This window comes from Theobroma cacao, chromosome 10 (genome assembly GCF_053813885.1).
Source record: "Theobroma cacao isolate CCN51 chromosome 10, ASM5381388v1, whole genome shotgun sequence".
NCBI lineage: Eukaryota > Viridiplantae > Streptophyta > Magnoliopsida > Malvales > Malvaceae > Theobroma > Theobroma cacao.
In genome coordinates, this window is record NC_142648.1 from 401,337 (window position 1) to 425,742 (window position 24,406).

The 24,406-nt window shown below is 33.9% G+C and overlaps 3 protein-coding genes and 1 pseudogene across 5 annotated transcripts; 3 read left to right on the forward strand and 1 right to left on the reverse strand.

Moving 5' to 3' along the window:
* Nucleotides 1-2,459: 2,459 nt before the first annotated feature.
* LOC18585770 (uncharacterized) lies at nt 2,460-5,139 on the forward strand. Of its 2 annotated transcripts, none has more exons than XM_018129423.2 (2): nt 2,460-2,588; nt 3,163-5,139. In XM_018129423.2, the coding sequence occupies exon 2, from the start codon at nt 3,200-3,202 to the stop codon at nt 4,895-4,897; it is 1,698 nt and encodes a 565-aa protein (XP_017984912.2). In that variant the 5' UTR covers nt 2,460-2,588; nt 3,163-3,199; the 3' UTR covers nt 4,898-5,139. The 2 variants fall into 2 exon arrangements, with proteins under 2 accessions (XP_017984912.2, XP_017984914.2); XM_018129425.2 differs by lacking the exon at nt 2,460-2,588 and adding an exon at nt 2,591-2,628.
* An 878-nt stretch (nt 5,140-6,017) lies between these two features.
* On the forward strand, nt 6,018-8,279 carry LOC108663578 (uncharacterized; annotated as a pseudogene).
* Nucleotides 8,280-16,454: 8,175 nt separating this feature from the next.
* Nucleotides 16,455-17,542, forward strand: SAG20 (senescence associated gene 20). Its single transcript, XM_018128585.2, has one exon. It carries the CDS (start codon nt 16,753-16,755, stop codon nt 17,122-17,124), a length of 372 nt encoding a protein of 123 aa, XP_017984074.2. The 5' UTR covers nt 16,455-16,752; the 3' UTR covers nt 17,125-17,542.
* A 4,645-nt stretch (nt 17,543-22,187) lies between these two features.
* LOC18585772 (LURP-one-like protein (DUF567)) lies at nt 22,188-23,497 on the reverse strand. Of its 2 annotated transcripts, none has more exons than XM_018128701.2 (3): nt 23,004-23,497; nt 22,703-22,927; nt 22,188-22,547 (listed from the first exon to the last, which is right to left on the reverse strand). In XM_018128701.2, exons 1-3 carry the CDS (start codon nt 23,232-23,234, stop codon nt 22,419-22,421), a joined length of 585 nt encoding a protein of 194 aa, XP_017984190.1. In that variant the 5' UTR covers nt 23,235-23,497; the 3' UTR covers nt 22,188-22,418. The 2 variants fall into 2 exon arrangements, with proteins under 2 accessions (XP_017984190.1, XP_007008831.1); XM_007008769.3 differs by having other exon boundaries at nt 22,703-22,924; nt 23,004-23,487.
* Between the last annotated feature and the right edge of the window lie 909 nt (nt 23,498-24,406).

A 24,406-nucleotide genomic window follows, 5' to 3' on the forward strand; every position in this document is an offset into this window, starting at 1 on the left:
TAGTTTTATTTAAATAATTAAAATTCGAATTCTAATTAAACTAAAAATTACTCAACCAAAACTAATTTAATTAAAAATTAAAGCAACAAGATAATTGGGTAAACAACAAATCAAACAAGCCTAGGATTACGATATCATTCACACTTCATCTAAATCTTACCTCTCTTTCTTAACTTATTTCAATAGGTTAAATTGCTAACTTAAAGTCCTCAATTATTTATAAGGGTCTCTTGACTCGTCTTATAAAAATATTTATTTTAATCAAAACACTATATCCTTATGTAAATTGAAATTAAAACAAACTCATTAAGTTCAAGCTCTAATTCTAACTACATATGATCTATAGGTATATCCCTATCCTATACGCAAATCAATTATTATGATCATATGTTATCCCAATTTTAGTTTACACTAAACTCCCTTTCTGAAGTTTTTTAGATTCTTAAATCAATTTAATTGGTGATCAGGCAATTAAAAGTATTAAGAACAAATTGAAATAAACAATTCAAATCCCATTAAAGATAAGTAAGAAATAAATTAAAAATTTAGATTATATATGAGTTCAATTACAATCCTGAAATATAAAATTAGCTATCCATAATTGCCAAGACAAATAATATTATATAAAATTCAATCATTGAAAGTAACAAGAAAAATAAAAGCTAAGAAATAAAACAAAACGATTGATTATAGCTTATTCCCCAAGTTTCTGCCTCAACTTTCAACCTTTTGAATCTTCAATAGCTCCCTCTCCTAATTTCTCTTAAAAATATCCTATTTATACTAACAATCTTAACCTAAAATCTTCTAAGTTAACCTACTGATTCTAATTGGGTTTAAAAGTGTAATAAGAGGCTTAAAAATCAAATATCATCTTTCAAAATTTCTATTCCCATAACAGTATGCCTTATCATTTTCTAATGCGATTTTCTTTATCCTCAAAGCAGAAATGGGCAAAGTAATCTGCATGAAAGTTGTAGTTCTATCTCTTAGCTTTCCTATGATATAAGAATTGCATCATTTGGAATTTTGTAGCGAGAGTTATGGATAAAATACCAAAACATATGCAAGGAGAATTTTGGGTCCTTCAAACATCTTACTTTCCAAAATTAAGTCTAATTTCCTTAAAACCTAAAAAAGCATAAAAACTAATAAATCATGGCCAATTTAAAATAAATAAACATAAAATTAAAATAACTCACTAAAATTAAACTAATTATAAAAGCAACTAAAAATAACTAAATTATAATTAAAAATGAAGGACTTAGCTAATATTTAATAACAAAATTAGACTAAAATAATTCTATAAAATAGAATTATCAGTTTGTTATATTGGGTAAGCATGCTAATATATATATAAGTAAATATGATCCCTATGTTGATTTTTGAAATATGATTTCAATTTTGTTTTTAGAATGTGATTTTTGATCAATGCATATATGTTTTCATGAATACAAATATAAAATATTTAGTTTGAAATGAATATGTTTTTGACGTGCATAAGATATGTTTTGAGAAAGTGGATATAGCGTTTTGTAAAAATTGAGTTATCTATAAATATGTTTTGTCCTGTCTCCTAGTATAGCTATGCTCTGACCCTACTAATAAGGGTTAAATATTGGCCATGTTGACATGCATTTTATTATTAGAGATCAATCTCCTAACCACATCACTAGTTATAGAATAGTGGTATTTGTGATATATGTTCAATGTAACTAATTATTGTTTCTGATATACTTCTGATTCATGCCACTAAGGTTAATTGTGGTTTTGATTTTGACTCATGCCACCAAGGTTAATTGTGGTTTCATTTTTGACTTATGCCACAGGGGTTAAGTGTGGCTGTAACATGTTATAGGAGACAATTAAAAATTTGAAATCAGTGTGAAATTATATATTGTTCTGTTTTCTGAAAGTTTCAAAATTTTGTTAGTTTTGTTTTCTGAAACGAAATTATATTGACTTTTGTAATTTGAAAATGAAATTTTGAAATATATGTTTTTAAATGAGATTACTCAAAATTCTATTTTGATACCTATCTATGTATTAGTAATTTTGATCTAAATGTTTTCAGCATACTTAACCCGACTAAAAAGATATCAGTTACTTATTGGGCGATTATACTCATCTCTATAATCTTTATCATTTTTACAGATTTTAATACGTTTGCATATTTAGGAATTAGACTTATTCGATAAGAGCTTTTGTTAGCAAGATTAGCATATGTCCTCTGACATTTATAAGTTTTGATATAAATATTTAGATTTTAGTTTGCAAAGAGATGATAACTAAATGAGAAAATTGTATTTTTTAAAAGATTATATATATATATATATATATTGTATCATTTAGATATTTAAGGTTTTGTAAAGTATAAAATTTGTAAAGGTTTTAAAATTATTACATATAATTTAATATGATATTATCGTGGGATTAGTCTCGTTAAATATGTGGTATGTATTAAATCCCGAAACCCTAGGTTTGGGAGGTGACATCATGCGCTCCGACGGAAGCAAAAGTCAATAACGACTTCGTTAAAGATCATAGACAAAGACTGTGTCATGAATTTCATTTTCAGTTGTCCATAGGTAAGCCTAAGTTTCAGCTTATAGTTTTCTTCTATGTCAGGTCAGTCTCATATACGTTAACAGTTTTTTTTGCTCAATGGTATAAATTAACATTTGACTTCGTTTTTTCTGTTTCCCTTTCTTTCCATTGGGTGAATTTTTGTTTTTTTTTTCAGTGTATTTATGCTAGTTTTCCCTTCAAATAAAAGAAATTGTAATAATTTCAGGGTGTCTTTTTCATCATCTGGTAACCCTTCTAATGATGATAAAGAACAAATTTTGATACAAAAATAGATACTGTGCAAGTCAAAGGTCAGAGATATAGATTGTAGGATAGATATTATGCTCCGGGGTCAACTTCTATATGTCAAAATATTTATAGCTTCGGTGATCTCTGATCTTTGCATAGCTTCGTGGTACTCATAAAAGTGTCTTTTGTTTTAGTTGTTTTAGCTTTGCAGATTCCTTGCTTTCCCCTTTGTGTACCTACAATTTTAGTGGTGGTAACTGCAGAATCATAGATCGTGTGTCATCTTGTTTTCTATGTTAGAATTATACTTGGAGTTTCACAGGAGCTTCTTACTGTGCAGCACAGTTCTGGGATTGATTGGGAGTTCAACTTTGATATTAGAATGGCTTCAAGTGATAATGGGTGTCAAAAAGAGCAAGTTGAGGAATCCAATGTCACTGAAACAAAGGGACAAGTTCCTCTTCACATTCCAACATCGCAAGGGGTGCTTCTAAACGATGAAAACCCTCTAAGAAAGTCCCCTAGCAGCTCTATGTCTCCCCCAAATAGAATAAAGTTTTTAAAATTTGGTTCTGCATCTGCCAAATTCAAGCGTATAGCTGAAGAGAGAGATGAGGTTTCTCGGTTGGTGGCTTCCTCAAGTGGTGATCGTCTTCGAGAACGCCTGACTGGGGTTTTTGCAAAAAAAATTGATTGGGTTTCTCTCATGAAAATGTCTAAGCAATGGATTAATAGGGACCCAATGAATATGGCCCTCATTGTATGGATCATAGGTGTTGCTATCTCGGGTAGTATCCTGTTCCTTGTCATGACTGGAATGTTGAATGCAGTGCTTCCTAAGAAGTCCCAGAGAAATGCATGGGCTGAAGTCAACAGTCAAATACTCAATGCGCTGTCTACTCTTATGTCTCTGTACCAACTCCCTCTGCGATTTTACCATCTTGTACTTCTGTGTAGATGGAAACCAGAAGACATTTGCCGACTCAGAAAGAAATACTGTGAGGGCGGGACCTATAAGCCCCATGAGTGGAAACACATGATGGTAATTGTTGTGCTACTCCACATTAACTGTTTTGCTCAGTATGCCCTTTGTGGTCTCAACGTGGGATATAGGAGATCTGAGCGACCTGCCATTGGAGTTGGAATATGTAATGCAATTTCAATAGCTGCAGCGATAATGGCTATGGTTTACTCCAATGTTAGCCCTCTTGGGAGGAATTATGATATTGAATTGGATGAAGAAGCAGAGTGCTGGACTGACGCTGGTGAAAGTAAGAGGCCAGAGCAGTCAAGGCTACAATCATTGGAGAAGAGATATTCATTTGCATTTCGAGATGAAGAGAGAATTGTTGAGAGCAGGCCACTCTGGTCTGGAAGGATACATGACTTTTGGCGTGATATTTCTCTAGCATTTCTTTCACTTTTTTGTAGCATTTGTGTGTTTGGGTGGAACATGGAGAGGTTCGGGTTTGGGAACATGTATGTACATATTGCAACTTTTCTCCTGTTATGTACGGCTCCTCTCTTGATTTTCAGCTTGGCTGCTGTGAATATTGATAATGAGATTGTCAGAGACGCTCTTGGTGTTACTGGAATTGCTCTTTGCTGGTTTGGTTTGCTATATGGTGGCTTCTGGAGGAATAAAATGAGAAAGAGATTCAATTTGCCAACTTATAACTTCTGTTTCGGTCAACCAGCAGCTAGTGATTGCACACTGTGGCTATGCTGTTGTTGTTGTTCTCTTGCTCAGGAAGTACGCACTGGGAATTCTTATGATATTATAGAAGATAGGTTTATAAAAAAGCAAATGGACAATGGTAACCAGCAGCTGATATCACCTTTACCTCGTGAAGATGGGATCGGGCAATTTAGTCCGGGGCCTAGTTCTTCACCTGGATACAATTCTAGCCCATCCACGAGATTTACAGCCAATTCTTCAAGTCCTAGAATAGTTTCAAAGGAATATTATAGTCCAGACCGGCAGCTCTCTGTGGTGACAGAAGAGTCGTCCATAAGTGGTAAAGATGAAACTATGATTCCACCCACTCCGTCATTGATACACAGAGATGAAGCAACGTAATTGGCAAAAATTTTCAAGCATCATTGTGGTTATGTTATGAATTTGTTGAAATTAGTAGTTTAAGATGATTTGTCTTTTGGTTTTTTTTTAAGTTAATTGTGAGCAGGTACGTACTTTGCATATGTTTCCCTACATATTTTGAATTAGTATACTTCACGTATGTCTTATTAATTATAAGTCATGTAACTAGACTTGAAGAGTCGATTATTGTACCTATAAGTACACTTTGCACTTGGCAATTTGGATGTGAGTGAAACAAGTTCTTATCGAGGATTACCTCTTCCTCCGACAAAGTAGTATTAGAGCCAATAACCTTAATTTGAGAGATGGCAGGCAAGGAACTATATTGTTGACACAAATAAGAAAAAAGGATCAACAAGCGATCGTCCTCACCCACCAAAGCTGAGTCCGGATGACTCTGTGTTTGAAGGTGGTCAATGCAACCTCTACGAACGAAGCTTGGGAGGTTTTGCAAAATTCTTCCCAAGGAGTTGACAAAGTGAAGAAGATGTGAATGGCAGAGGAAGAGGACATGGTCGTGGCCAAAAAGAAAGAGAAAGAGGTTATTCTTTTGTTCTCAGTCAAGATAAGAATTTTATTAATCATCCACATGGGAAAATATGGAATAGTCCAAAGAGAACAAAGGAGCAATCCAGAATTTGTCTGCTTGCGCAGGACATAAGACATCTTGACAGCATATACAAAAAACTTACTGGCAGTACAAGACTTGAGTCGAAAACATAGAGAGCATAAACTTAAGGGCAGCAAATCTAAACTTGCAGTTCAGACAACCTATGACAATTTTTTTTTTTTTTTTGAAGATTAAGATGGATTTATTCAAGAAGGAAAAATCCTTTAAAATTACAAAAGAAAGGCAGAACTCAACTGCACGGGGAGCAGCCGAGTTACTGCTTAGCATGGCTTACAAAAAGGTAGCCAACAGCAGAACCTAAGAAGAAACCAGGATTCATAACAACCTGCAGCCTCAAAATCTATACAATTGTAAGTTACCAAGTGACACCGTAATCATGCACTAAGCTATTCACACGATCATTTCACATCAAGAAAATCAAGAAAGACAAAAGCCCAAGTTCCAGAGTGCAATGATTTGAAATATCAAATGTCGAAGTCTCCAAGGGGCAGCCTCCGGTTTGTTGATCCAAGTGATGGCGTTTCTAGAGTCGCTCTCAATGATAAGGTTCAATGAATTTGCTCATAAGGAAGCTGCAAAGATGGTCGCGGCCTCCCTTATCGCCAAAACTTCCACAAGATTGGCATCCCCCACCCAGCTTTCTTGGAAAACATCAATTTAACCTCCCCTGATCGTTACGAAACAGAATTTAAAGGGCAGCAAGGAAAATTCAATCACACTTGCTTCAGTCTTCCAAGTTTGAATGGAAAATCAACTCACAATAATAGTTTGGTTGTAAGATTAGGAAAGGCTTAAAAGATGCAGAGATTGAATTCATCTAACACCATAACCAAGCATGCTGCATCCTTTCCTTTCTTCACCGTTCCTGACAACAAATGAGAGAATGTATGATAAATCTAATTTTAAGTGCTATAATTGTCAACAATTTGCTATTATTCTTGGGAGTGTCGTATCACTGGTAATGAGGTCGCAGACAGCTAATTTTGTTGGAGACAAAGACAAATTAATAGAGCTAAGCTTATTGCTATACTCAAGGATGATGAGAGAGATGACCATTTACACTACCTAGACAATTGTTCAGTACCACCTTTTTAGTTTGTAAAGATTTGTCCATGATGAGTTTCCAAATGAAACTCAAGCTGAGTGGCTTAGAGAAATATCAGATAATTTTGATGACCCTTTGCTATCTTCAGACAGAGAATATGGAAAAGATTTTCTTTGAAGTATTAACACACTACGGGGAGAAGTTAAAAATTTGATTGAGAAAGCTATCTAGACTAACTTTTCATCATCTGAACCTGATTGTCATTAGGAGGATGTAATACCCAACCCAAAAATACGATTACATTAGTATGTTTGCAAAATCCTATGTTTGAAAAATATATTTTATTGAAATTACTTATAAAATATTTAAGTTTATAATAAAATAGTTGTATATTAAGGACTTTTTAGAAAATAGAGTAGTTTTATTTTAATTGGAGTCAAATTACTTTATCACGTTAAAAAAAAAAAACTTATATCTTATTAAATTTTAATATGGAGTGCTACTCCATATTAACTGTTTTGCTCAGTATGCCCTTTGTGGTCTGAACTTAGGATTCAGGAGATCTGAGCGACCTGCCATTGGAGTTGGAATATGTGTATCAGTTGCAATAGCTGCACGGGCGATGGCTGGTGTTTACACCATTGTTAGCCCTCTTGGGAAGGATTATGGTTCTGAAATGAATGAGGAAGCAAAGAAGCAGATTGATACTGGTGAAATTAGGAGGCCAGAGCAGTAAAGGCGACAATCATTGGAGAAGAGATATTCATTTGCGTCTGGAGGTGAAGAAAGAATTGTTTAGAGTAGACCACTCTGGAATGGAGGGATACTTGACTTTTGGGATGATATTTCTCTAGCTTATCTTTCTTCTTTTTGTAGCTTTTGTGTCTTTGGGTGGAATATGGAGAGACTTGGGATTGGGAACATGTATGTACAAATTGCAACTTTTCTCCTGTTTTGTATGGCTCCTTTCTGGGTTTTCAACTTGGCTGCTGTGAATATTGATAATGAGACTGTCAGAGAGGCTCTTAGTGTTACTGGAATTGTTCTTTGTATGTTTGGTTTGCTATATGGTGGCTTCTGGAGGATTCAAATGAGAAAGAGATTAAATTTGCCAGCTTGTAGCTTCTGCTTTGGTCAACCAGCAGTTAATGATTGCACACTCTGGCTATTCTGTTGTTGGTGTGCTCTTGCTTAGGCAGCACGCACTTGGAATTCTTATGATATTGTAGAAGATTAGTTTATAGAAAAGCAAATGGACAATGGTAGCCAGCAGCTGATATCACCTTCACCTCGTGAAGATGGGATTGGGCAATTTAGTCCTAGCCCTAGTTCTTCACCTGGATACAATTCTAGCCCATCCAGGAGATTTTCAGCCAGTTCTTCAAGTTCTAGAATAGTTTCAAAGGAATATTATAGTCCAGAACGGCAGCTTTCTATGGTGAAAGAAGAGTCGTTTGTAAGTGGTAAAGATGAAACTATGATTCCACCCGGTCTATCATTGATACAGAGAGAGGCAACATAATTTGCAGAAGTTTTCATGCATCATTGTCATTGTATGATGAATTGATGTTCATGTAGACGGATGTTTTTGAGAGCATTGAAAATGGATTATATAATTTCACATTTTCTCATACTTTCTCATTTCTTTTCCTTTTTGGATGAACCTATGTAAAATTTACATTCAGGAGTACAACACCGTTATTCTGGAGTTATCTCTTTCTCAGCAGCATTAGTTTTCAGATGATATTGCAATTTTTGTTCACAATTCAGACTGCAACTTAATGTCTACCCTCAGCATTAGCTTTTTGAAGCAATCTATCTTAAAGGGCAATGTTCAAATTCTATGAAACTTTATACAGATCTGTGCATCTTATTGTTCTTTTGTTTTATTCATCCTCATATTGATCTGTTCAGTACCACCTTTTTAGTGTGTGAAGATTTTGTGCATGATGAGTTCCCAAACGAAACTCAAGCTGAGTAGCCTAGAGAAATATCAGATAATTTTGATGATCCTTTGCTATCTTCAGACACAGAATATTCAATAGATTTTCTCTGAAGCACTAACACACAACAGGAAGAAGTTGGGATTTGACTGAAAGCTATCTAGGCCTACTTTTCATTATCTGAACCTGATTGTTACTAGGTGGAAAAGATGGTTGAATGTGAAGGCCATGGAAATATAGTATGGTTTACTGTTTCTGTGGTTTAGTTCCATCATATCTGCTGATTGTTCTTTACTGTCGATCTGTCCAAAACGACCCTATATGAAGCTAAGCAGATAAGGATTTGAGTAGGCGACTTCAAATTCTTAGGGACATACCTGCTCCTTCGTTGTTTTGGCCGGAACAAACCTGCTACTTCCAACAATGAAAATATACTCAAGAATACAAAATTAACTACGAGGTTTTGTGTGTGTGTCTTGTGTCAGCAAAAGCAATTGTTATTGTCTAGTGAAGCACCATGCCGCTGACATATAAACATTTCCATTTTCATATTAAACAATTGCTTCGTTTGATTAGTTTAATGCCTTAATCATTAATTAGATATTATAAGGAGACATTTCACATCAAATTTATATTGGTTTACGCGTAGAGAAACCGGCACCCACACGCACATATGCATCAGTGCGGTCATGGAAACACATGATACTGTGCTGAGAGAGAAAGAGAGAACGATCAATTTTCTTCTGGCGATGGAGTGGTTAGCTGGTCAGATGGTGACAAGGGCGCCATTAGCAGAGGCGTAGGGGAGGGGTGGGGGGAGGGGGGGCAGTGGGCCCCCCTCAATAATTTTTAAATTTTTATAATTTATTTGTAATTTTAAAGAATTTAATAAATTCACCCCTCTAATAATTTTTAAATTTTTATAACTTGTCTTTGTCTTCTGTAAATTTTATAATTTCGTCTCTACAAAAAGTTTAAATTTTTTATATATATATATATTTTTATGAAGTGTATAATTTTACTCCCGTATTAATTTTTTGTTTAGTGAAATATCACATAATAATTAATCAATAATTAATTTTAAATAGGGCTAAAATAAAATTAATTATATTTTTTTAAAAAAATAATAATAAAACCAAGTACAATAGAATTATTTTCAAAATCTGTTTATCCAAAACCTCACAACCATTACTTGCTCTTAGAAGTGAGCAAAACCAATCTAGATCAATTTTCCACCCAAATTAAATGTGATTTGAGTAAAACAATTAGGTTTAATTGGTCCATTGAATCAATTGGTCCAAAATGTTAGGTCTAATTTGTTTTTTTGTCGGTTCTCAATTTTAAAATTTTTTAACCAATTCACCTAAAAAATCAATTAGTTTTTTTATATATTTATACATTTATATATATATATTTTTTAATATATGTAATATTTTTTATATATATTAAGAAGAATTGATAGTAAACTTAATTAATAATATACTTAAAATATATTAAAATATTATATGTACATATACAAATCATAATCATAACAATTTAATATTAGTTATATATATTTATTTACAAATCTATATTAATATGAAATTATGAGTTATATATTTTAAATAATATAACTTATGCTAATATTATAATATATGATAGTAAACATCTTACATATTAATATGTTATAATTATTTTATTTTAGTTATGTTTCGTAATATAAAATTTTATAAATATATATCTATAATATATATAAAAGTAGGATGTTTCAATTTTTTTCAATTGAGTCTTCAATTGAATGACAAGTGTTATTCAATTAGAACTCCTTTTTATTTTTTTGACCTTTAGGTTTCTATTGAATTAATTTTTTTACACATTATGTCAAAGATAAGTTGTTTTTGACATTTGAAGGGTTTTTTTTATGTTTTTTATTTTTATTTATTTTAATAAAAAATACTTAAAAATAATAATTTTTAACTTTTAATTCTTAGAATATAGATTTATTTAATATTTCTTAATTATAATTTAATATTATTTTTATCTATATTCTCTTATTCTTCATGAACCTGAATTTATAGTATATAGATATCTCTTTTATACTTAAATGTTTAAATTTTAATAAATATCCATCCAATTCATTATATAAAAGTAGGATAATTGATTGGATCAATTGATTGACATTTGTCATTTTGAATTAAATTAATTTTTTTTACACCTTATGTCAAAACTACATTGTTTTTTACATTTGAAGGTTTTTTTTCTTTTTTATTTTTATTTATTTTAGTAAAAAATATTTGAAAACAATAATTTCTAACTTTTAATGCTTATAAGATATATTCATTTAATATTTATCAATTGCAATTTAATATTATTTTTCGTCTATATTCTCTTATTCTACATCAACCTGAATCTATAATATATAGATATCTCTTTTGTACATAAATGTTTAAATTCTAATAAACATCCATCCAATTCATTTAACAAAATAAAAGAGTTAAAAAAGTCTACTCATTTCGCAATATACATGGCATACAATCATCATTGAATAAATAAATCAATTGAATTTAATAACCCTTAGTAATTCATTTTATATATAAAAAACATATAATATTAGAAATTACTAACTATTTTATATTGATAGAATCTTTATATTATACTATTGCCTTATATTCTACAATTGTTTATTTTAATCTGCTAATAGTATAGATTATATGCTTTCTCATTTCTTAATAGTTTATTATACATCTAATAATCTTTGATAGGATTATCGTATTTTTTGGATAAATTTTATTTTAAATAGAATAACTAATTGAGTCAATTGGTTGTCATTTTCAATTGAATTAATTTTTTTTACGTCTTATGTCTAATCTGCGTTGTTTTTTTTACATTTGAAGGGTTTTTTTTATTTCAGTAAAAAAATACTTGAAAACAATAATTTTTAATTTTTAATGTTTAGAATATAGATTCATTTAATATTTATTAATTACAATTTAATATTATTTTCTGTTTATATCCTCTTATTCTGCATGAACCTGAATCCATAATATTTACACATCTCTTTTGTATACGAATGTTTAAATTCTAATAAATATTCATCAAAATCATTGAACAAAATAAAAAACTTAAGAAGATTTATTCATTTCTTAATGTACATAGCACATAGTCATCATTAAACAAATAAATCAACTAAATTTGACAACCTTTAGTCATTCATTTTACATATAAAAGATATATTATTAAAAATTAGTAACTATTTTATATTGATAGGATCTTTATATTATACGGTTACCTTATATTGTACAAGTGTTTATCTTAATCTGTCAATAGTACATGTTATATACTCTCTCATTTCTTAATATTTTACTGTTTTATAATTATATGTTCGATCCATTGGTCCAAAACCGAACCAACCAAATTAATTTTATGTTTGATCAGTTTGGTCTTCTTTTATATTTTGTTGGTTTTAGTTGATTTTTTTAAAAATAATTGGTCCATTTGATCCTTAGGTATAGTGGACCAAATTACTCAATCCACCCATTGCTCACCCCTACTTTCTCTCTTTTCTATTTACCAAATATTGTAGAAACAAAAAAAAAAAAAAATTTACACTTTTTTGCTTGTCAGCGTTTTTTGCGTAGAAAACTTTTAGTTAATAGCTTAATTTTCATGTCATGATAATTGATAATTGGTAAGATTGGTTTATTTACTTATTCTATTTTTAACATTTTCAACTTTAAATTTTTTTATTTAATAATTTTTACTTGATGATTTTGATTTAGGATTTACCGTCTTAGCTATATTTTGTTAAAAGCAATTCGATTAAACTCCTAAGGTTAGTTATTTCTTATTTATTTAAGGATTATTTGATTGTTTTCCAACAAATTAGTTATGCATTTTTTTTGCTTATATTATTGTGAACAATTAAGTTTTTCATTCAGGAATTGCTTCCTCATTGAATTGTTTATTAATATTGTATTTAATTTTTGTGATTAATTTTAAAGAATTGCTTCTTAATTGAATTATTTATTGATAGTTTTTAATATTTTTTAAGGGATTGCTTCCCATTGAGATTTTTTTTATTATATTTGTTAATATTTGCTTGTTGTCAAGTTTATTTAGAAACTGAAATTATTGTCATTATTAAATTATTTATGATTGCACTAGTTAATTCTTTTAAGTAAATTACTAAGATTGATTCCTTTGAATAATTTCAAGATTTATTTATATAATTTTCATATGAATTTTTTTTTGTCTAAGCTATATTATATTATTATCAAACATTGAGTTTCTAATATGATTATTTAATTTATAAACATTGTTTTCAATTTTTCATTTCCCCTAAATGTAAAATCTTGATCCCGTCACTGGTCATAAAGTGTTCATGACAGTAGTTCTGTTTATATCAAATGCTTACGAGGTAGGTCTTCTTGTCATTTTGGTACTGATAGATTAGTTTCTCGGACAGGTCATAGTCATGGCCAGCATATTAAAGCTGTCTATATGCCAAGCAAAGCAGTGCCAGCTTGTTGCACCACCAGTTTTTGTTCCACCACCATGTTCTCTTGGCCAGAAAAAGAATTTATATTCTGAAATATAGTACCGAATGAGGCAGAGGTTACAATCGAAAGCGCATACTTATTCTGCACTCAAAACTTTATAAAAAAGTCTGCTTCCTGATTCAATAAAAGAAAGAATTGATCTAATGATCTAACCGTGACATGATGCAACTTTCTCCTTCGGGAAAGATTTTGGTTTTATCTTGAGTTTGGGCACCATGGTGGGGTGGTTGAAAAGATAAAAAAAAAAGGATGCAATTTTACTTACGTAATGCATCCAGGGAACTGAGTGGGAGGAAGGAAAAGGGAAAAGGGAAAAAGAAAAATCAGCTCCAAAAGAATTCTTGTAGCTGACACAACTCAGTTGTATTCTACCAGACCTGTTTATCAAAGAATTCAAGACTGAAGTCACAAACAGTTTCATATTGGAAATCAGCGCCATGTCGTGTAGGAGGCCCCATTCTTTATGAAACAACCATATCTTTTCTCGTCAGTGACCTTAGTGGGACAATATTATGATTACATCATATATTATATTAACCCTGTTCCTTGATCACTGACAGACAATTTAGGTTGAGTCATTTGCATTTGCCTTTCGGTTTCTTTCTGCTCTGTCTTTCCAAAGGAAAGCGACATTCTACAAAGGTTTGTGTAAGAAACGGACGGTGGAAAAGGAGAAGTTGGTTTGCTATGTGGCACAATTTGGCAAGACAGACTGATGAAGATTATATCAGCCGAGTTAAAAGATTTATGAGTTGGTAATGGCAGATGCAGAAAGATGGCCTCAGGCCCCAAAGCATCCCCGAAAAGCCATTACCCCTAAGGCTTTTTTGCCCTTTTAAGGAAAGAAAGATGGCCTCGGACTTGCATACGATTGTCAAATCTGGGGATTCAACATAAATTCCTTTTCTGGCCATGACTTAGTAGCCTCTGCAAAGGGTTTGTGGGGACTATTTTATTAAGATCATTTCAAAAAGCTTAGGTTGATGCAATAGTTTATCAATGTCAATGTTCATTGGTTTGAATGGTAGGACGGTTGGAAGCTGATAAAAAGGGTTTAACTGATCTATTGATGATACTTAGTGCTTAACCATCATTAATGGTTGGAAGCAGGTCCAGTTTCCTAAGTGGGAAGTGGGGAAACTTTATCACGACAAGGGGATCAGCTTATCCAAAAAGCTTTCAATGCAGATTGAATTTCAAAATCATTTACTTGTGTGCAAGCATTGTTTTTGCCAATATGTAAAGTAGAATCCTATGTGTAAATCATTTTTGATGAGTGAATAAAACTATGGACAAAGCGATTCAACTATTCAGATTGAAATTGACTTCTGTTCTGGAAAGTTGGTTTGATAGATTTCTGCCTAACTTTTACATCATAGGATGGGATTAATTGAGTGGTTGAAATCTTTATGAGTTGACAATTTTTTCTCACTAGCTGGGTACTGAACTACTGATACAATAAATGGGGCAGCAGCAGTCTATGGTACCTACCTGATTTAGGTAGTTCAGGGTACTACTGAAACTTGAGTTAATACCATAGCATCCTCATGGCTCTCCATCAAAATCAAGGGAAAAAGAATGAAAAAGCTGTTGAGGGTACTGGATTGGATTTTATCCAAAATTAACCCTTTGCCAGCTCAAAAACACACATCTTTTCCCTTAGCTGACACCAATTCTGTAAACATGATTCGTTACAGGCAAGAGCCCACTGATTTGATTTCCATGGGAAGTGTAGCTCCTTGAAATTGAAGTATCTATATCCAGCTAGCCCTCCGTGATCCTGACATAACATGGTAACTTAATTGTGGCATACTGATCACTTCCTTTAATGTTCTATCTTTTTCTCCAACAACAGCTAGCTATAAGGGAAATTGACAAAATTGGTATCCTGATCCACTTCCACTGCTCAACTTGGAAGCCCGTCATTTCAATTTTTTAACTTCCAAAAACATTACCATCGTTTCCACTCTAGCTAGTGTTTTTCTGCAAAGCTGTTGGAGCCTGGCCTGCACTTTTTCCAAGTTTTCAACCTTAATCCTGTTCCTGCGGATGTGATTGGCGTAAGGGACAACTTAGGACCATGTCGAACTTGACAACTTGTGGACTGTGAGAGGCGTTTGATCTTTGATCAAATGGCCAAAGGAGAGGGGACCCTTTTTAGTACAATGATGATAGATGAGGATGGCCTGTCTCCAAACCAGCACCAACTATTATTTACCAAGGGCCTGGTTTACCCTCCATTGTTCTTTTATTGTACAAGACAAAACTCACTTTGTCCTGGTCTTCGTAGGACTGGGGCCTAATGTTTGATTTCTAGATGTGACATTCAAATGTGACCTGCACTGTAAACAGCCATTGAATAGTAACTGATGGTCTTCAATTTCTATTCTTCCCCGGTTGCTAATAAATGAAAAGAAATTGTTTCAGATAAGATGACCACCATGAACAAAAAATCTTTTCACCTGTTACAAATGGTTTAAGAGAAGAGGTAGGATGATGAAGTGAGAAAAGAAAAGAAAAAAGGACTGGTTGAATCCTGATGGAAAACCAGTTGATGTGAAATGAAAGGAACTTCCCTATGTTATAAGTTATTTCACTGATCCTTTAGATGCAAGAAAAACAAAGCAATGCTTTCAAGTGAAACAATGGAATCATTCTTTGCCATTGTTCTCTCTCATCTGCTGTAAAGTTCAACCACCGCCCCCCCACCCCCCCCCCCCCTTTTCACTTTCAACTTTGATCTACAAAAGCACAGCATATGAATATCTTCACTAGGAGGCATATGACTAATTTTCTGTGTCATAAGATCAAAGGAAGGAAAATCCAATTGGGTTTGTAAGAGTTTTCCAAAAGTAGACATAACATTAATGAAAAGAACAAACCAATAAATTCCATTGAGTTTGAGCATGGCAGCTGCTTATCACCCCAACGTTGATAACTTAAGAGATTAGAACAAACTTTCACCCTTTTGTTAGCCCAAATCCATAACTTAACAAAGGGTAATTAGGAAATTAAAAGTTCTTTAATCGAGCAATTAACTACTATTTAACTGGGGTCAAAAGAGTTGGCTTGACCAGAATTCCTGACTGCTCACCTGTCCTCACCCCCACCTAGCCTGGTAGGAAAGAAACTGATATGCATCCTCAATTGGGCCCCACTCATCCATATGGGCACTGAAATCCTGCCACGTAGCCCAACACCTACACTTCATCTACTTTCTCACTTCCAAATACCCCTAAAATTTTATCAGAACGACTGAAAAGCCCATACCTTCATCAACAGGATTGGCTTAAAGTTGACACTGAGAGATAGAATTGGATGTAGAGAATCAAAGCCAGGTTGATGACTTCCTCTATAAAGCCGCGTCTCATCCTCACATAAGGCCTTCACCAGTTCCTTCTGGTTTTTCCCTCTCCAATTTCTGCCTCAAGAAACCTCTCTCTCAGAAACCATCGTTTCTTGTTCTTTCCTTGCTTTCTTTGCTTTCTAGCTTTCCAGGCGTTCTCTTTCAAGAACTGGCTAACACACAGGAAAAAATTCTGGAGGAAACCAACAAGAACCAAGAGGTGGTTCTTGCCTTCTATGAGGCCTTAAAGACTCGAGACGTCGAGACTGTTCACCAAATCCTTGCTCCTGACCTTGAGTGGTGGTTCCATGGCCCTCCCACCCACCAGTTTATGATGCGCCTTCTCACTGGAGCTTCATCAGACGACTCTTTCCATTTCGAGGTTGATCCTCTTTCTGTCACCACCTTTGGGTCCACCGTCATCGTTGAAGGCTGTGATCACAGCCGCTCAATCTCCTGGGTTCACGCCTGGACTGTTACTGATGGGATAATCACCCAAGTGAGGGAGTACTTCAACACTTCTCTCACTGTCACCCGCCTTGGAAACTCACACCAATCTCCACCGTCACCATCATCACCATCCTCTCCTTCTGCTCCTTCATCAACGGCCGAGATAACCCCTGTGCATTGCCCTTCCGTCTGGGAGAGCAGCTTTTCCAACCGGGTTGGAAAGTCTGTGCCGGGTCTCGTCCTGGCAATTTAGTCATTTCCAATACCCTCCCTCTGTGATCAGGCGCAGCCCTGAGTAGGGCACATACAATTATACAATAAATAAAAGAAACAGGAGGGTGCGTGCGTGTCAGGTCCTTACTGGTGTCCTACTTGCGGATGGGCTGAAGTACTGTTCAGACACAGAGATGTGAGTTCCTTAAGGTGTCCCGTCTGTTTCCACATTCCACCAAGTTTTACTTTAGTCGTGTTATCTGTTCCTTTATTTGTTTTGTTGTTGGAGAGTGTGAATTTGTATTTTGTTCTCTCTTTTTTTTTTTTCCGAATGTATTTGCCAGAGTGTTTGGAGATCTGTGGATCCCACATGGGAAGACCTAGTTGTTCCCATCCTACTCTCTTTGTTGTAAGGTGTACCAGTTGTGGAATAAAAGTGTGCTACTCTCATTTTCTTACTTTTCCCCTTACTTACTTGCATACTTTGAGGAAAAAGAAAATTCAACAATGGTGACTGTTAAAGCACATGATTTGCATGATATCAAAATTAAGTTTGACCTATTCATAAATTAGGTTAATCACATCACTTAACATGCAGTCAGGATTAAATTTGGTAACGGTTAATTTATTGATGTATAAATCAACAACAGTAACTATTTAAAAGCATGGATAGACTTTAAATGTAATAAGATCATAGTCTTATTAGTAATTTATGACAAAATTAAACTTGACCCTACTTGACTGAACTCAGAGTTTTCCAACAAGAAGCAACAAATTCAACGAATTCATAAGGGATAAGGTGGGACTTGGAGTTCTAGACTCTTCTGTTGCTGGCCTATTTTGCATAGGGTTTTGGCCTTTTAAGAGGCTATTATTGTAAACAAGCTGTAAAAAAGTCTAAATCTTTGACTCTACATTTCCTACCTACCAGATAAACCTCTACATTTCCTCTCTAGCAGAATCCAATTTGCTCATATTGTTGACAAAAACCAGTTAACTATTTGATGTGAAAGACCAATTTGGCAGCAATAACTACCTACTATAGTGCAAGCAATAAATACGGCCTAGTGATATCAACATGGGTAAAGAAAAGAGTTCTTGCTTATTAATTACATGTAGTAACCATTTTCATCTGATCAATCAAAGGGGCATGTTATCAGATATTGAAATGAGATTGCTTATTTGCATGTAATTATGCATTGACAAAAGTGTTTTTTGCTATAAAGGTCATCACTGCATTTCAACCATAGGCTTTTCCATCTTGTAGTTAAGTTTTGACTTCCGAGCCACCCCAACCCCCACCGCCCACCGCACTCCCCGGCCTCAGCTACCTCCCCTCCCACAAAGAAAAGGGTTTCCAGTGAGGAAAACCCAAAGCAAAACGCACGTGGGAAAGAGAGAGAATTTACTTTACTTCGAGATAGATGGATCATTCTCCCCAAGGAAACAGGGGGCAGAGAGCAGTCGGCACTTTTGTCTGTCTTGGCATTTTCTAATCATGTGGTGCTGGTGGAGATGATGTAAAGACACGTGTACGATGATGCATATCTCTAACAGCTCATCGTTGCATGCATTGGCTTTGATGGCAAAGGAGCTGAACCTTGCGATCTAATCATGCAACTTTGGACTGTTGTCTGAATTTTTTTTCAGACTAATTTGTGATAACATGAAAATGAGTGGCCATGGTGACATATAGCAGCTCGATACTCTGCTCTCTGTCTGATTGCATGAACCTCAGAGAATCTCTTGAAACAATTGCAGAATGTCTCCCACGAATTCAACATTTCTTTACTTATATAAATCAATTTTTAATGACTTATAATTAAAACCCAACATTTCTTGATACATTTCTCAACCTTCTTCACCAAATAAAAGTTAAATTTCTCAACAATTTGTACATTGACTAACCTATTTTAACTAAAAGCATTAGATTTTATTATCATATATATATGTAAAGAAAATTAATTTTTTTATTTGATTTAAAATTTTATAATTATTAGTTTATACAACAAAAAGAAATAGTTAATGTCACATGATAGGCAACAAAACAGATCAGATAAGATCAATGAGAGCTATCTAAGAACTTGATGTGATAATATCCCATGAATAATATTCAATACCACAAGCATATGCCGAAAGGAATGAAATATGAATATATCCCATTCTATCATCAAGAACTTCAACTCTCAATTTTTTAAATGGCACATCCAATTTTCAATTTGATATTGGCAATGGAGATTGAGATGTCCAATTTTCTTTTCTCTTCCCGTTGTTTAAAGAAACCCAAAACCCCATATGCTTAAAAAATTATTTATTATAATAGTATACTCAAAAAAAAAAATCTAATCTTAATCGAGTCGTATAATGTAAAATATTTAATTATAAAGTACTCATTACCGTCTCATTTTAAGTTTTTTTTGTTTTTTCGGGTTTAATTATTGCATTCTTTTGTTGTTGTTATTTTCAATTGATGGGTACCTGACTGAGGTTGAGAAGAATAATGATCAAGTTGTGGTATATTGTTGACCTTTTCTTGGCTTAGTTGTATTTAATTTAATTCAAGAGAGGAAAACAAGGAAACAATGAAGCTCGATTGGGAAAGCCGGCTAATCAACAATTCAATGGTTTTCCAGGATCTAAATTTGGAACTTATTCTATTATCAGTGAAAGATTCCTTGAACTTGTTGTGTCCCAAATTTCACATGTCTATATCAACCAAAGCAAAAAGAAACAGGAAATGAAAACTCTGCAGAAGAAGGTGGGGAATGCTGGCCCAAGCTGATGGTTGTCCCCAGGAACAAACCATGCATAAAGAAATAATATAAAATAAAGCATATGATTCCCCCATATATGCTGTATCTGCATTTCCTAAAGTTTATACCCCAAATATGCCTTGTCTTTCCCCCTCATCACCTACTATTGATTTCTTTCTTAAATTTAAGGATTAATTAAAACCTTTGTCATGTAAAAGAAGACAGAAAACAAGTAGGTACAAAAGGAAGAATCATCTGTGTTTTAATTAAATTTAATATAATACACTCCTTTTGTCTCATTTTCTTTATCTATTTTTTCTTTGTTAAAAAACATCGAACATTTGTATTATAAAAATATTAACAAATTTTAATATAAAATATATCAAAATCAAAGTTTTTATCTTCATTTTTGTGAAAAATAAAGAAAAAAATATATATTCAAAGACGAACGGAATATATATTTTATATAATTGTTTTGATAGGAGTGAAATGAAGAGCTTGAAGACTAGTATGGAAGGGAATATATAAGTGGTGAGGATCACTAAATGCTCATATACCCGATCAAGAATATAAAATTTTGTAGCAATTAGACTATGATTTGAGATTTTTTGAGGACCTGTTCAATCACTTCATATTTGGGTTCCTTCCTTCCACTTTTGTTGAACAAATTAATGGGGAAATTATGGACTATCGTAAGAACAAGGACAGGCACAAAAATGGTGTATTGTTAGAATAAAAGGAGGATATTTTGTTGTTTCTTTGCATCTAATTTCCATCCTAATCTTATCATGTCATTTTCTACGAATCATCTGCCATATTTAATCTGTCATTTTCTATGGAATTAGCTATAAAATTTTCTTGATTAGTTATTCTCTTACATCTACACGGAAATTGATTAAACCTTATACCGTGGTTGGATTAATTTTGGAACATGTTGCAAATCCTTGTCATTCATGGCTGTAATGTTAAGAAGTTAGCATTTACTTACAAGACAGGTTAAGGGAAAAGTTGGAGCAAATATTGGAAATAGTTTTTTTATATCGACTACTTGTCTTCGAAATTATGTATGAGAGTTGAAGTAGTCCAACTTGAGGTTGAGTGTTTGAATGACTAAACCTTAAAAAATGGGGAAGAACAGAACCCGAATTCCTCGTATTTTTTTTTAATTGACAAATTGTACATGTTTTGACAGTAGTGAAGACAACGTGTTGGAAATGTTTTCAATATCATATTCCTGAAACCCTGAAACAAGTTACAACCATTGGAAAAGTTCAGACATTTTCCATGAGTTGCACAGCATGAAGCCATAGACCAGGAAGAGAGACAGAGAGAAAGTGGGAACAAAAAGGGTTCAATACGACAGTAGCTTGATTGAATCCAAGTGCATGGAAAAGAATCTGACAAAAGCCCAAGTTGAGAATGTTCATATTAAGCACCAAACTGAGAACTTGTTCTCTGGTGCCAAACCAGAAATTGCAAATGCTGTTTTGTGCCCACTGAAAAGTATATATCCTTCCATTTTCACTGTTCCATTGGCCCCCAAGGAATGCGTCTGCCATTTTTTGCTTGCTGATTTCAAAGGGAACACAGTAGCCCGAAAGAGGTTAAAATCCAATCCATATTGTATATATTGCTTGTGGTCAGAACTGTTGCTGCTGGAAAGTCTAGAACTAATCAAACGGTAGAAAGAAAGATTCTTTAGCCAATCGCTTTCATTTATGGGTCCTGGTTTAGATTGATTGATTGAAAATGGCAACCTCAGTGCACCCGGTAAATGGGTTAATCTTGACAAGGCAATTGCCTAATGGACCAAGGCCCATGTATATGTTCTGTAGATATCAGTATCATGGTGGATAGGATTTTGTTTATGAACTTTGGTAATGGGAGTATCAGATATTGTGATGCTGGTCCCTGATGCTTCTGCATCAAAGTTATACTGCATACATGTTTAGAATTTTGATTCGTTTAATTAATCTTGTCCTTTTCATATTTTTTTACATGATACGAATTGTTAGGTTTACAAGTTACCCTTGCACTTTATTGATGGAATTTGATAAAAAGGTATCAGATATTGTAATCCTGGTCCCTGTATGCTTATTCTGCATCAAAGTGTTGCTTCCATATGTGGACACGAGCTGGACGGGATTGGCAAGAATGCATAGTTCAAGAAAGTCGAGATGAATCAGTTCCATCCATGTTTCTAAGCAAGGTTTTCAATGGGAAAGCCAACCTGTTTTAAGATGTTTTGCATAGGCCGATTGAACATCCAGCCCAAATTGCTAAGTCCTAGGTGTTAGCCTGTTGAGACTTTCCAGACATCAAATGAGTCACAGTTCATGAGTAAAACAAAAGATCCAACCCAAATGACTGACATTAGGGCAAATGACAAACAAAGAAGCAAAAAAATTGAATCCTAGATTTGTGTAACAGGTCAGGAATATTATACACTTCAATCTAAGTTTGATCTCCCTTGTGGGGGTGTGCATGTGCAAGGGAAGTGTGCTGCTCTGGGATTCATTACAGCAGAAGATAATTCATACAAGCCTTGGAGGAAAAAAACCAAAGGCTTTAGACTGAAGTATTATGCATTGTCATTCTCGTGCATAATTACCACCAAAGCTACAATGAAGGCATAGTCCACCTCTGGATACACTTTCACCTTGAAACTTTCTTTGCCCTTGCAGCTCCCCCATGTGAAATTGTGGCTAACCTGTATATTCATATGACATTGGATCAAAGAAATTAAGAAAAAGGAAACAAAAGAAGAAATATCACATTGGTTTATATTTGTCCAACATTGTCAGGAAATCTAAAGAAATTCTGCTGCTAATCCCAAATCAAACACATGGAAAGAGCTTGGTATACCTCTGCAATGATTGAATTGCCTCTCCGAACTTTGAAAGAAAGGGAAGCAAAACTTCCAGTTACACGAAAATCGCGGCCATCGTCCTTATAGCTGCTTGCTAAGCAAACATCAAGCTTGTTTTTGATCTGGAGAGCATTGGATCGTTGCACGCAGCAGATAAAATGGTCCTTTTCCGAGCTTTCACCTTGATGAACTACCCATTGCTGTTTCCAGGATAATGCCTGCTGGATTTCCAGAAACTGCTATCAGTTTTACCATCCAGGATAATGGTTCCTTTCTGAGGGCAAAATGTTTGCATACCTTTTCGCGCATGGTAATGACAGGCAAACCAGCAGGATCCTTCATGACCCTTTTCCTCTGGAAGTTCCAGACACCGCCATCGACTTGAAGGAGAACGTTCCCGGTTGCATCAAACACATCGTAGTGTGCATTTGAAAACGATTGTATTTTCCTCTTGACAAGGAGCTCCATCGTGTAAGGGACACAGAATCGATCCCCGACAACCTTGATGATCTGATCATCACTTGCCATTCTGAAATCAAATTCAGACTATTGATCGATGCTGATATACTCTTGAAAACCAGATCTCGGGTGCTTGGCCTTCTGCTTTATCAAGCAGACAAAAAAGAAGATTCAAACAGGGACCCCCTTGGAGGCTGGCAGCCCTTTTTGCATTTCCTGGAAATGAAGCTCTTTGAATATGGGAAACGCGGCAGCAATGTCAAGACAGATTTTTACTTTATTTTAATACTAGCAAAAGGGGTCAAACTAGAAAACTTATCCTTTAAGTAATACTATAATTGAATCCTTTTGGAAGAACAAGAAGAAGCAAAGCAGATGGAAACAGAATTTCAGAAAGTATGAAAAAAGATGTCTAATATGCTAAACATCTGTACAAAGACATCTTTCAAAACTTTTGACCTTAGAATTTAAAATCAATGAAATGTCATCATCCAATAGACCCCATTAATTTGAAAATTGACAAATTGATAGCTCATAAAAATTATGTACAAACCAAAAGAGAGAGCTCCATTGAGCTGTTTTCTTTCATAAATTGACACCCTTTAATGTGGAAAACAAGGGGTTTGTGTTTAATTGACAAAGCTGAAGGGAGATACAAACTAAAACAATGACATACCTTTAACAGAGAACAGGGGTTTTAAGGGTCAAACAGCACCATGAATGCAGGCTAATTTGACCTTCAGTTGTTGAATAAAACTCAAGGAAAAAAAGGACAAAGATGGGGGGAAGGGGAGGATTGGGAGAAGTATTATTTTTGTACAAGAAACAAAATTTTGGTGCCTGTTTTGTCCTGAATTTTGAAGGACAAATTGTTCTTAATGACAGCTAAAGATTCTAATTTTGAGTATCTAAAAATGCTTAATTTTTTTTGTTTTTCCTAACGAACATTGCTTGTTTTTTGAGGAAATAAGTTGTTCTCTTAATTGATTTGTCATGATTTACACTAAATCCATACCATAAACAGATTAACCATTGTAACCTGAAACCCCAAATTTGCTTAACATCTAAAATTGCTTAGACAAAATGTTTTGAACCACTTGATCACATTCATATGTTCATAACTTAAAATTGGAATGTCTTTTTTGTAATTTAATATCGTAAAATAGAAAAATAAACTAAAATATTGAAAAAAAAAGGCTAATTTGCAAAAATGAATAAATCTAAATGCATTTGGTACTTTC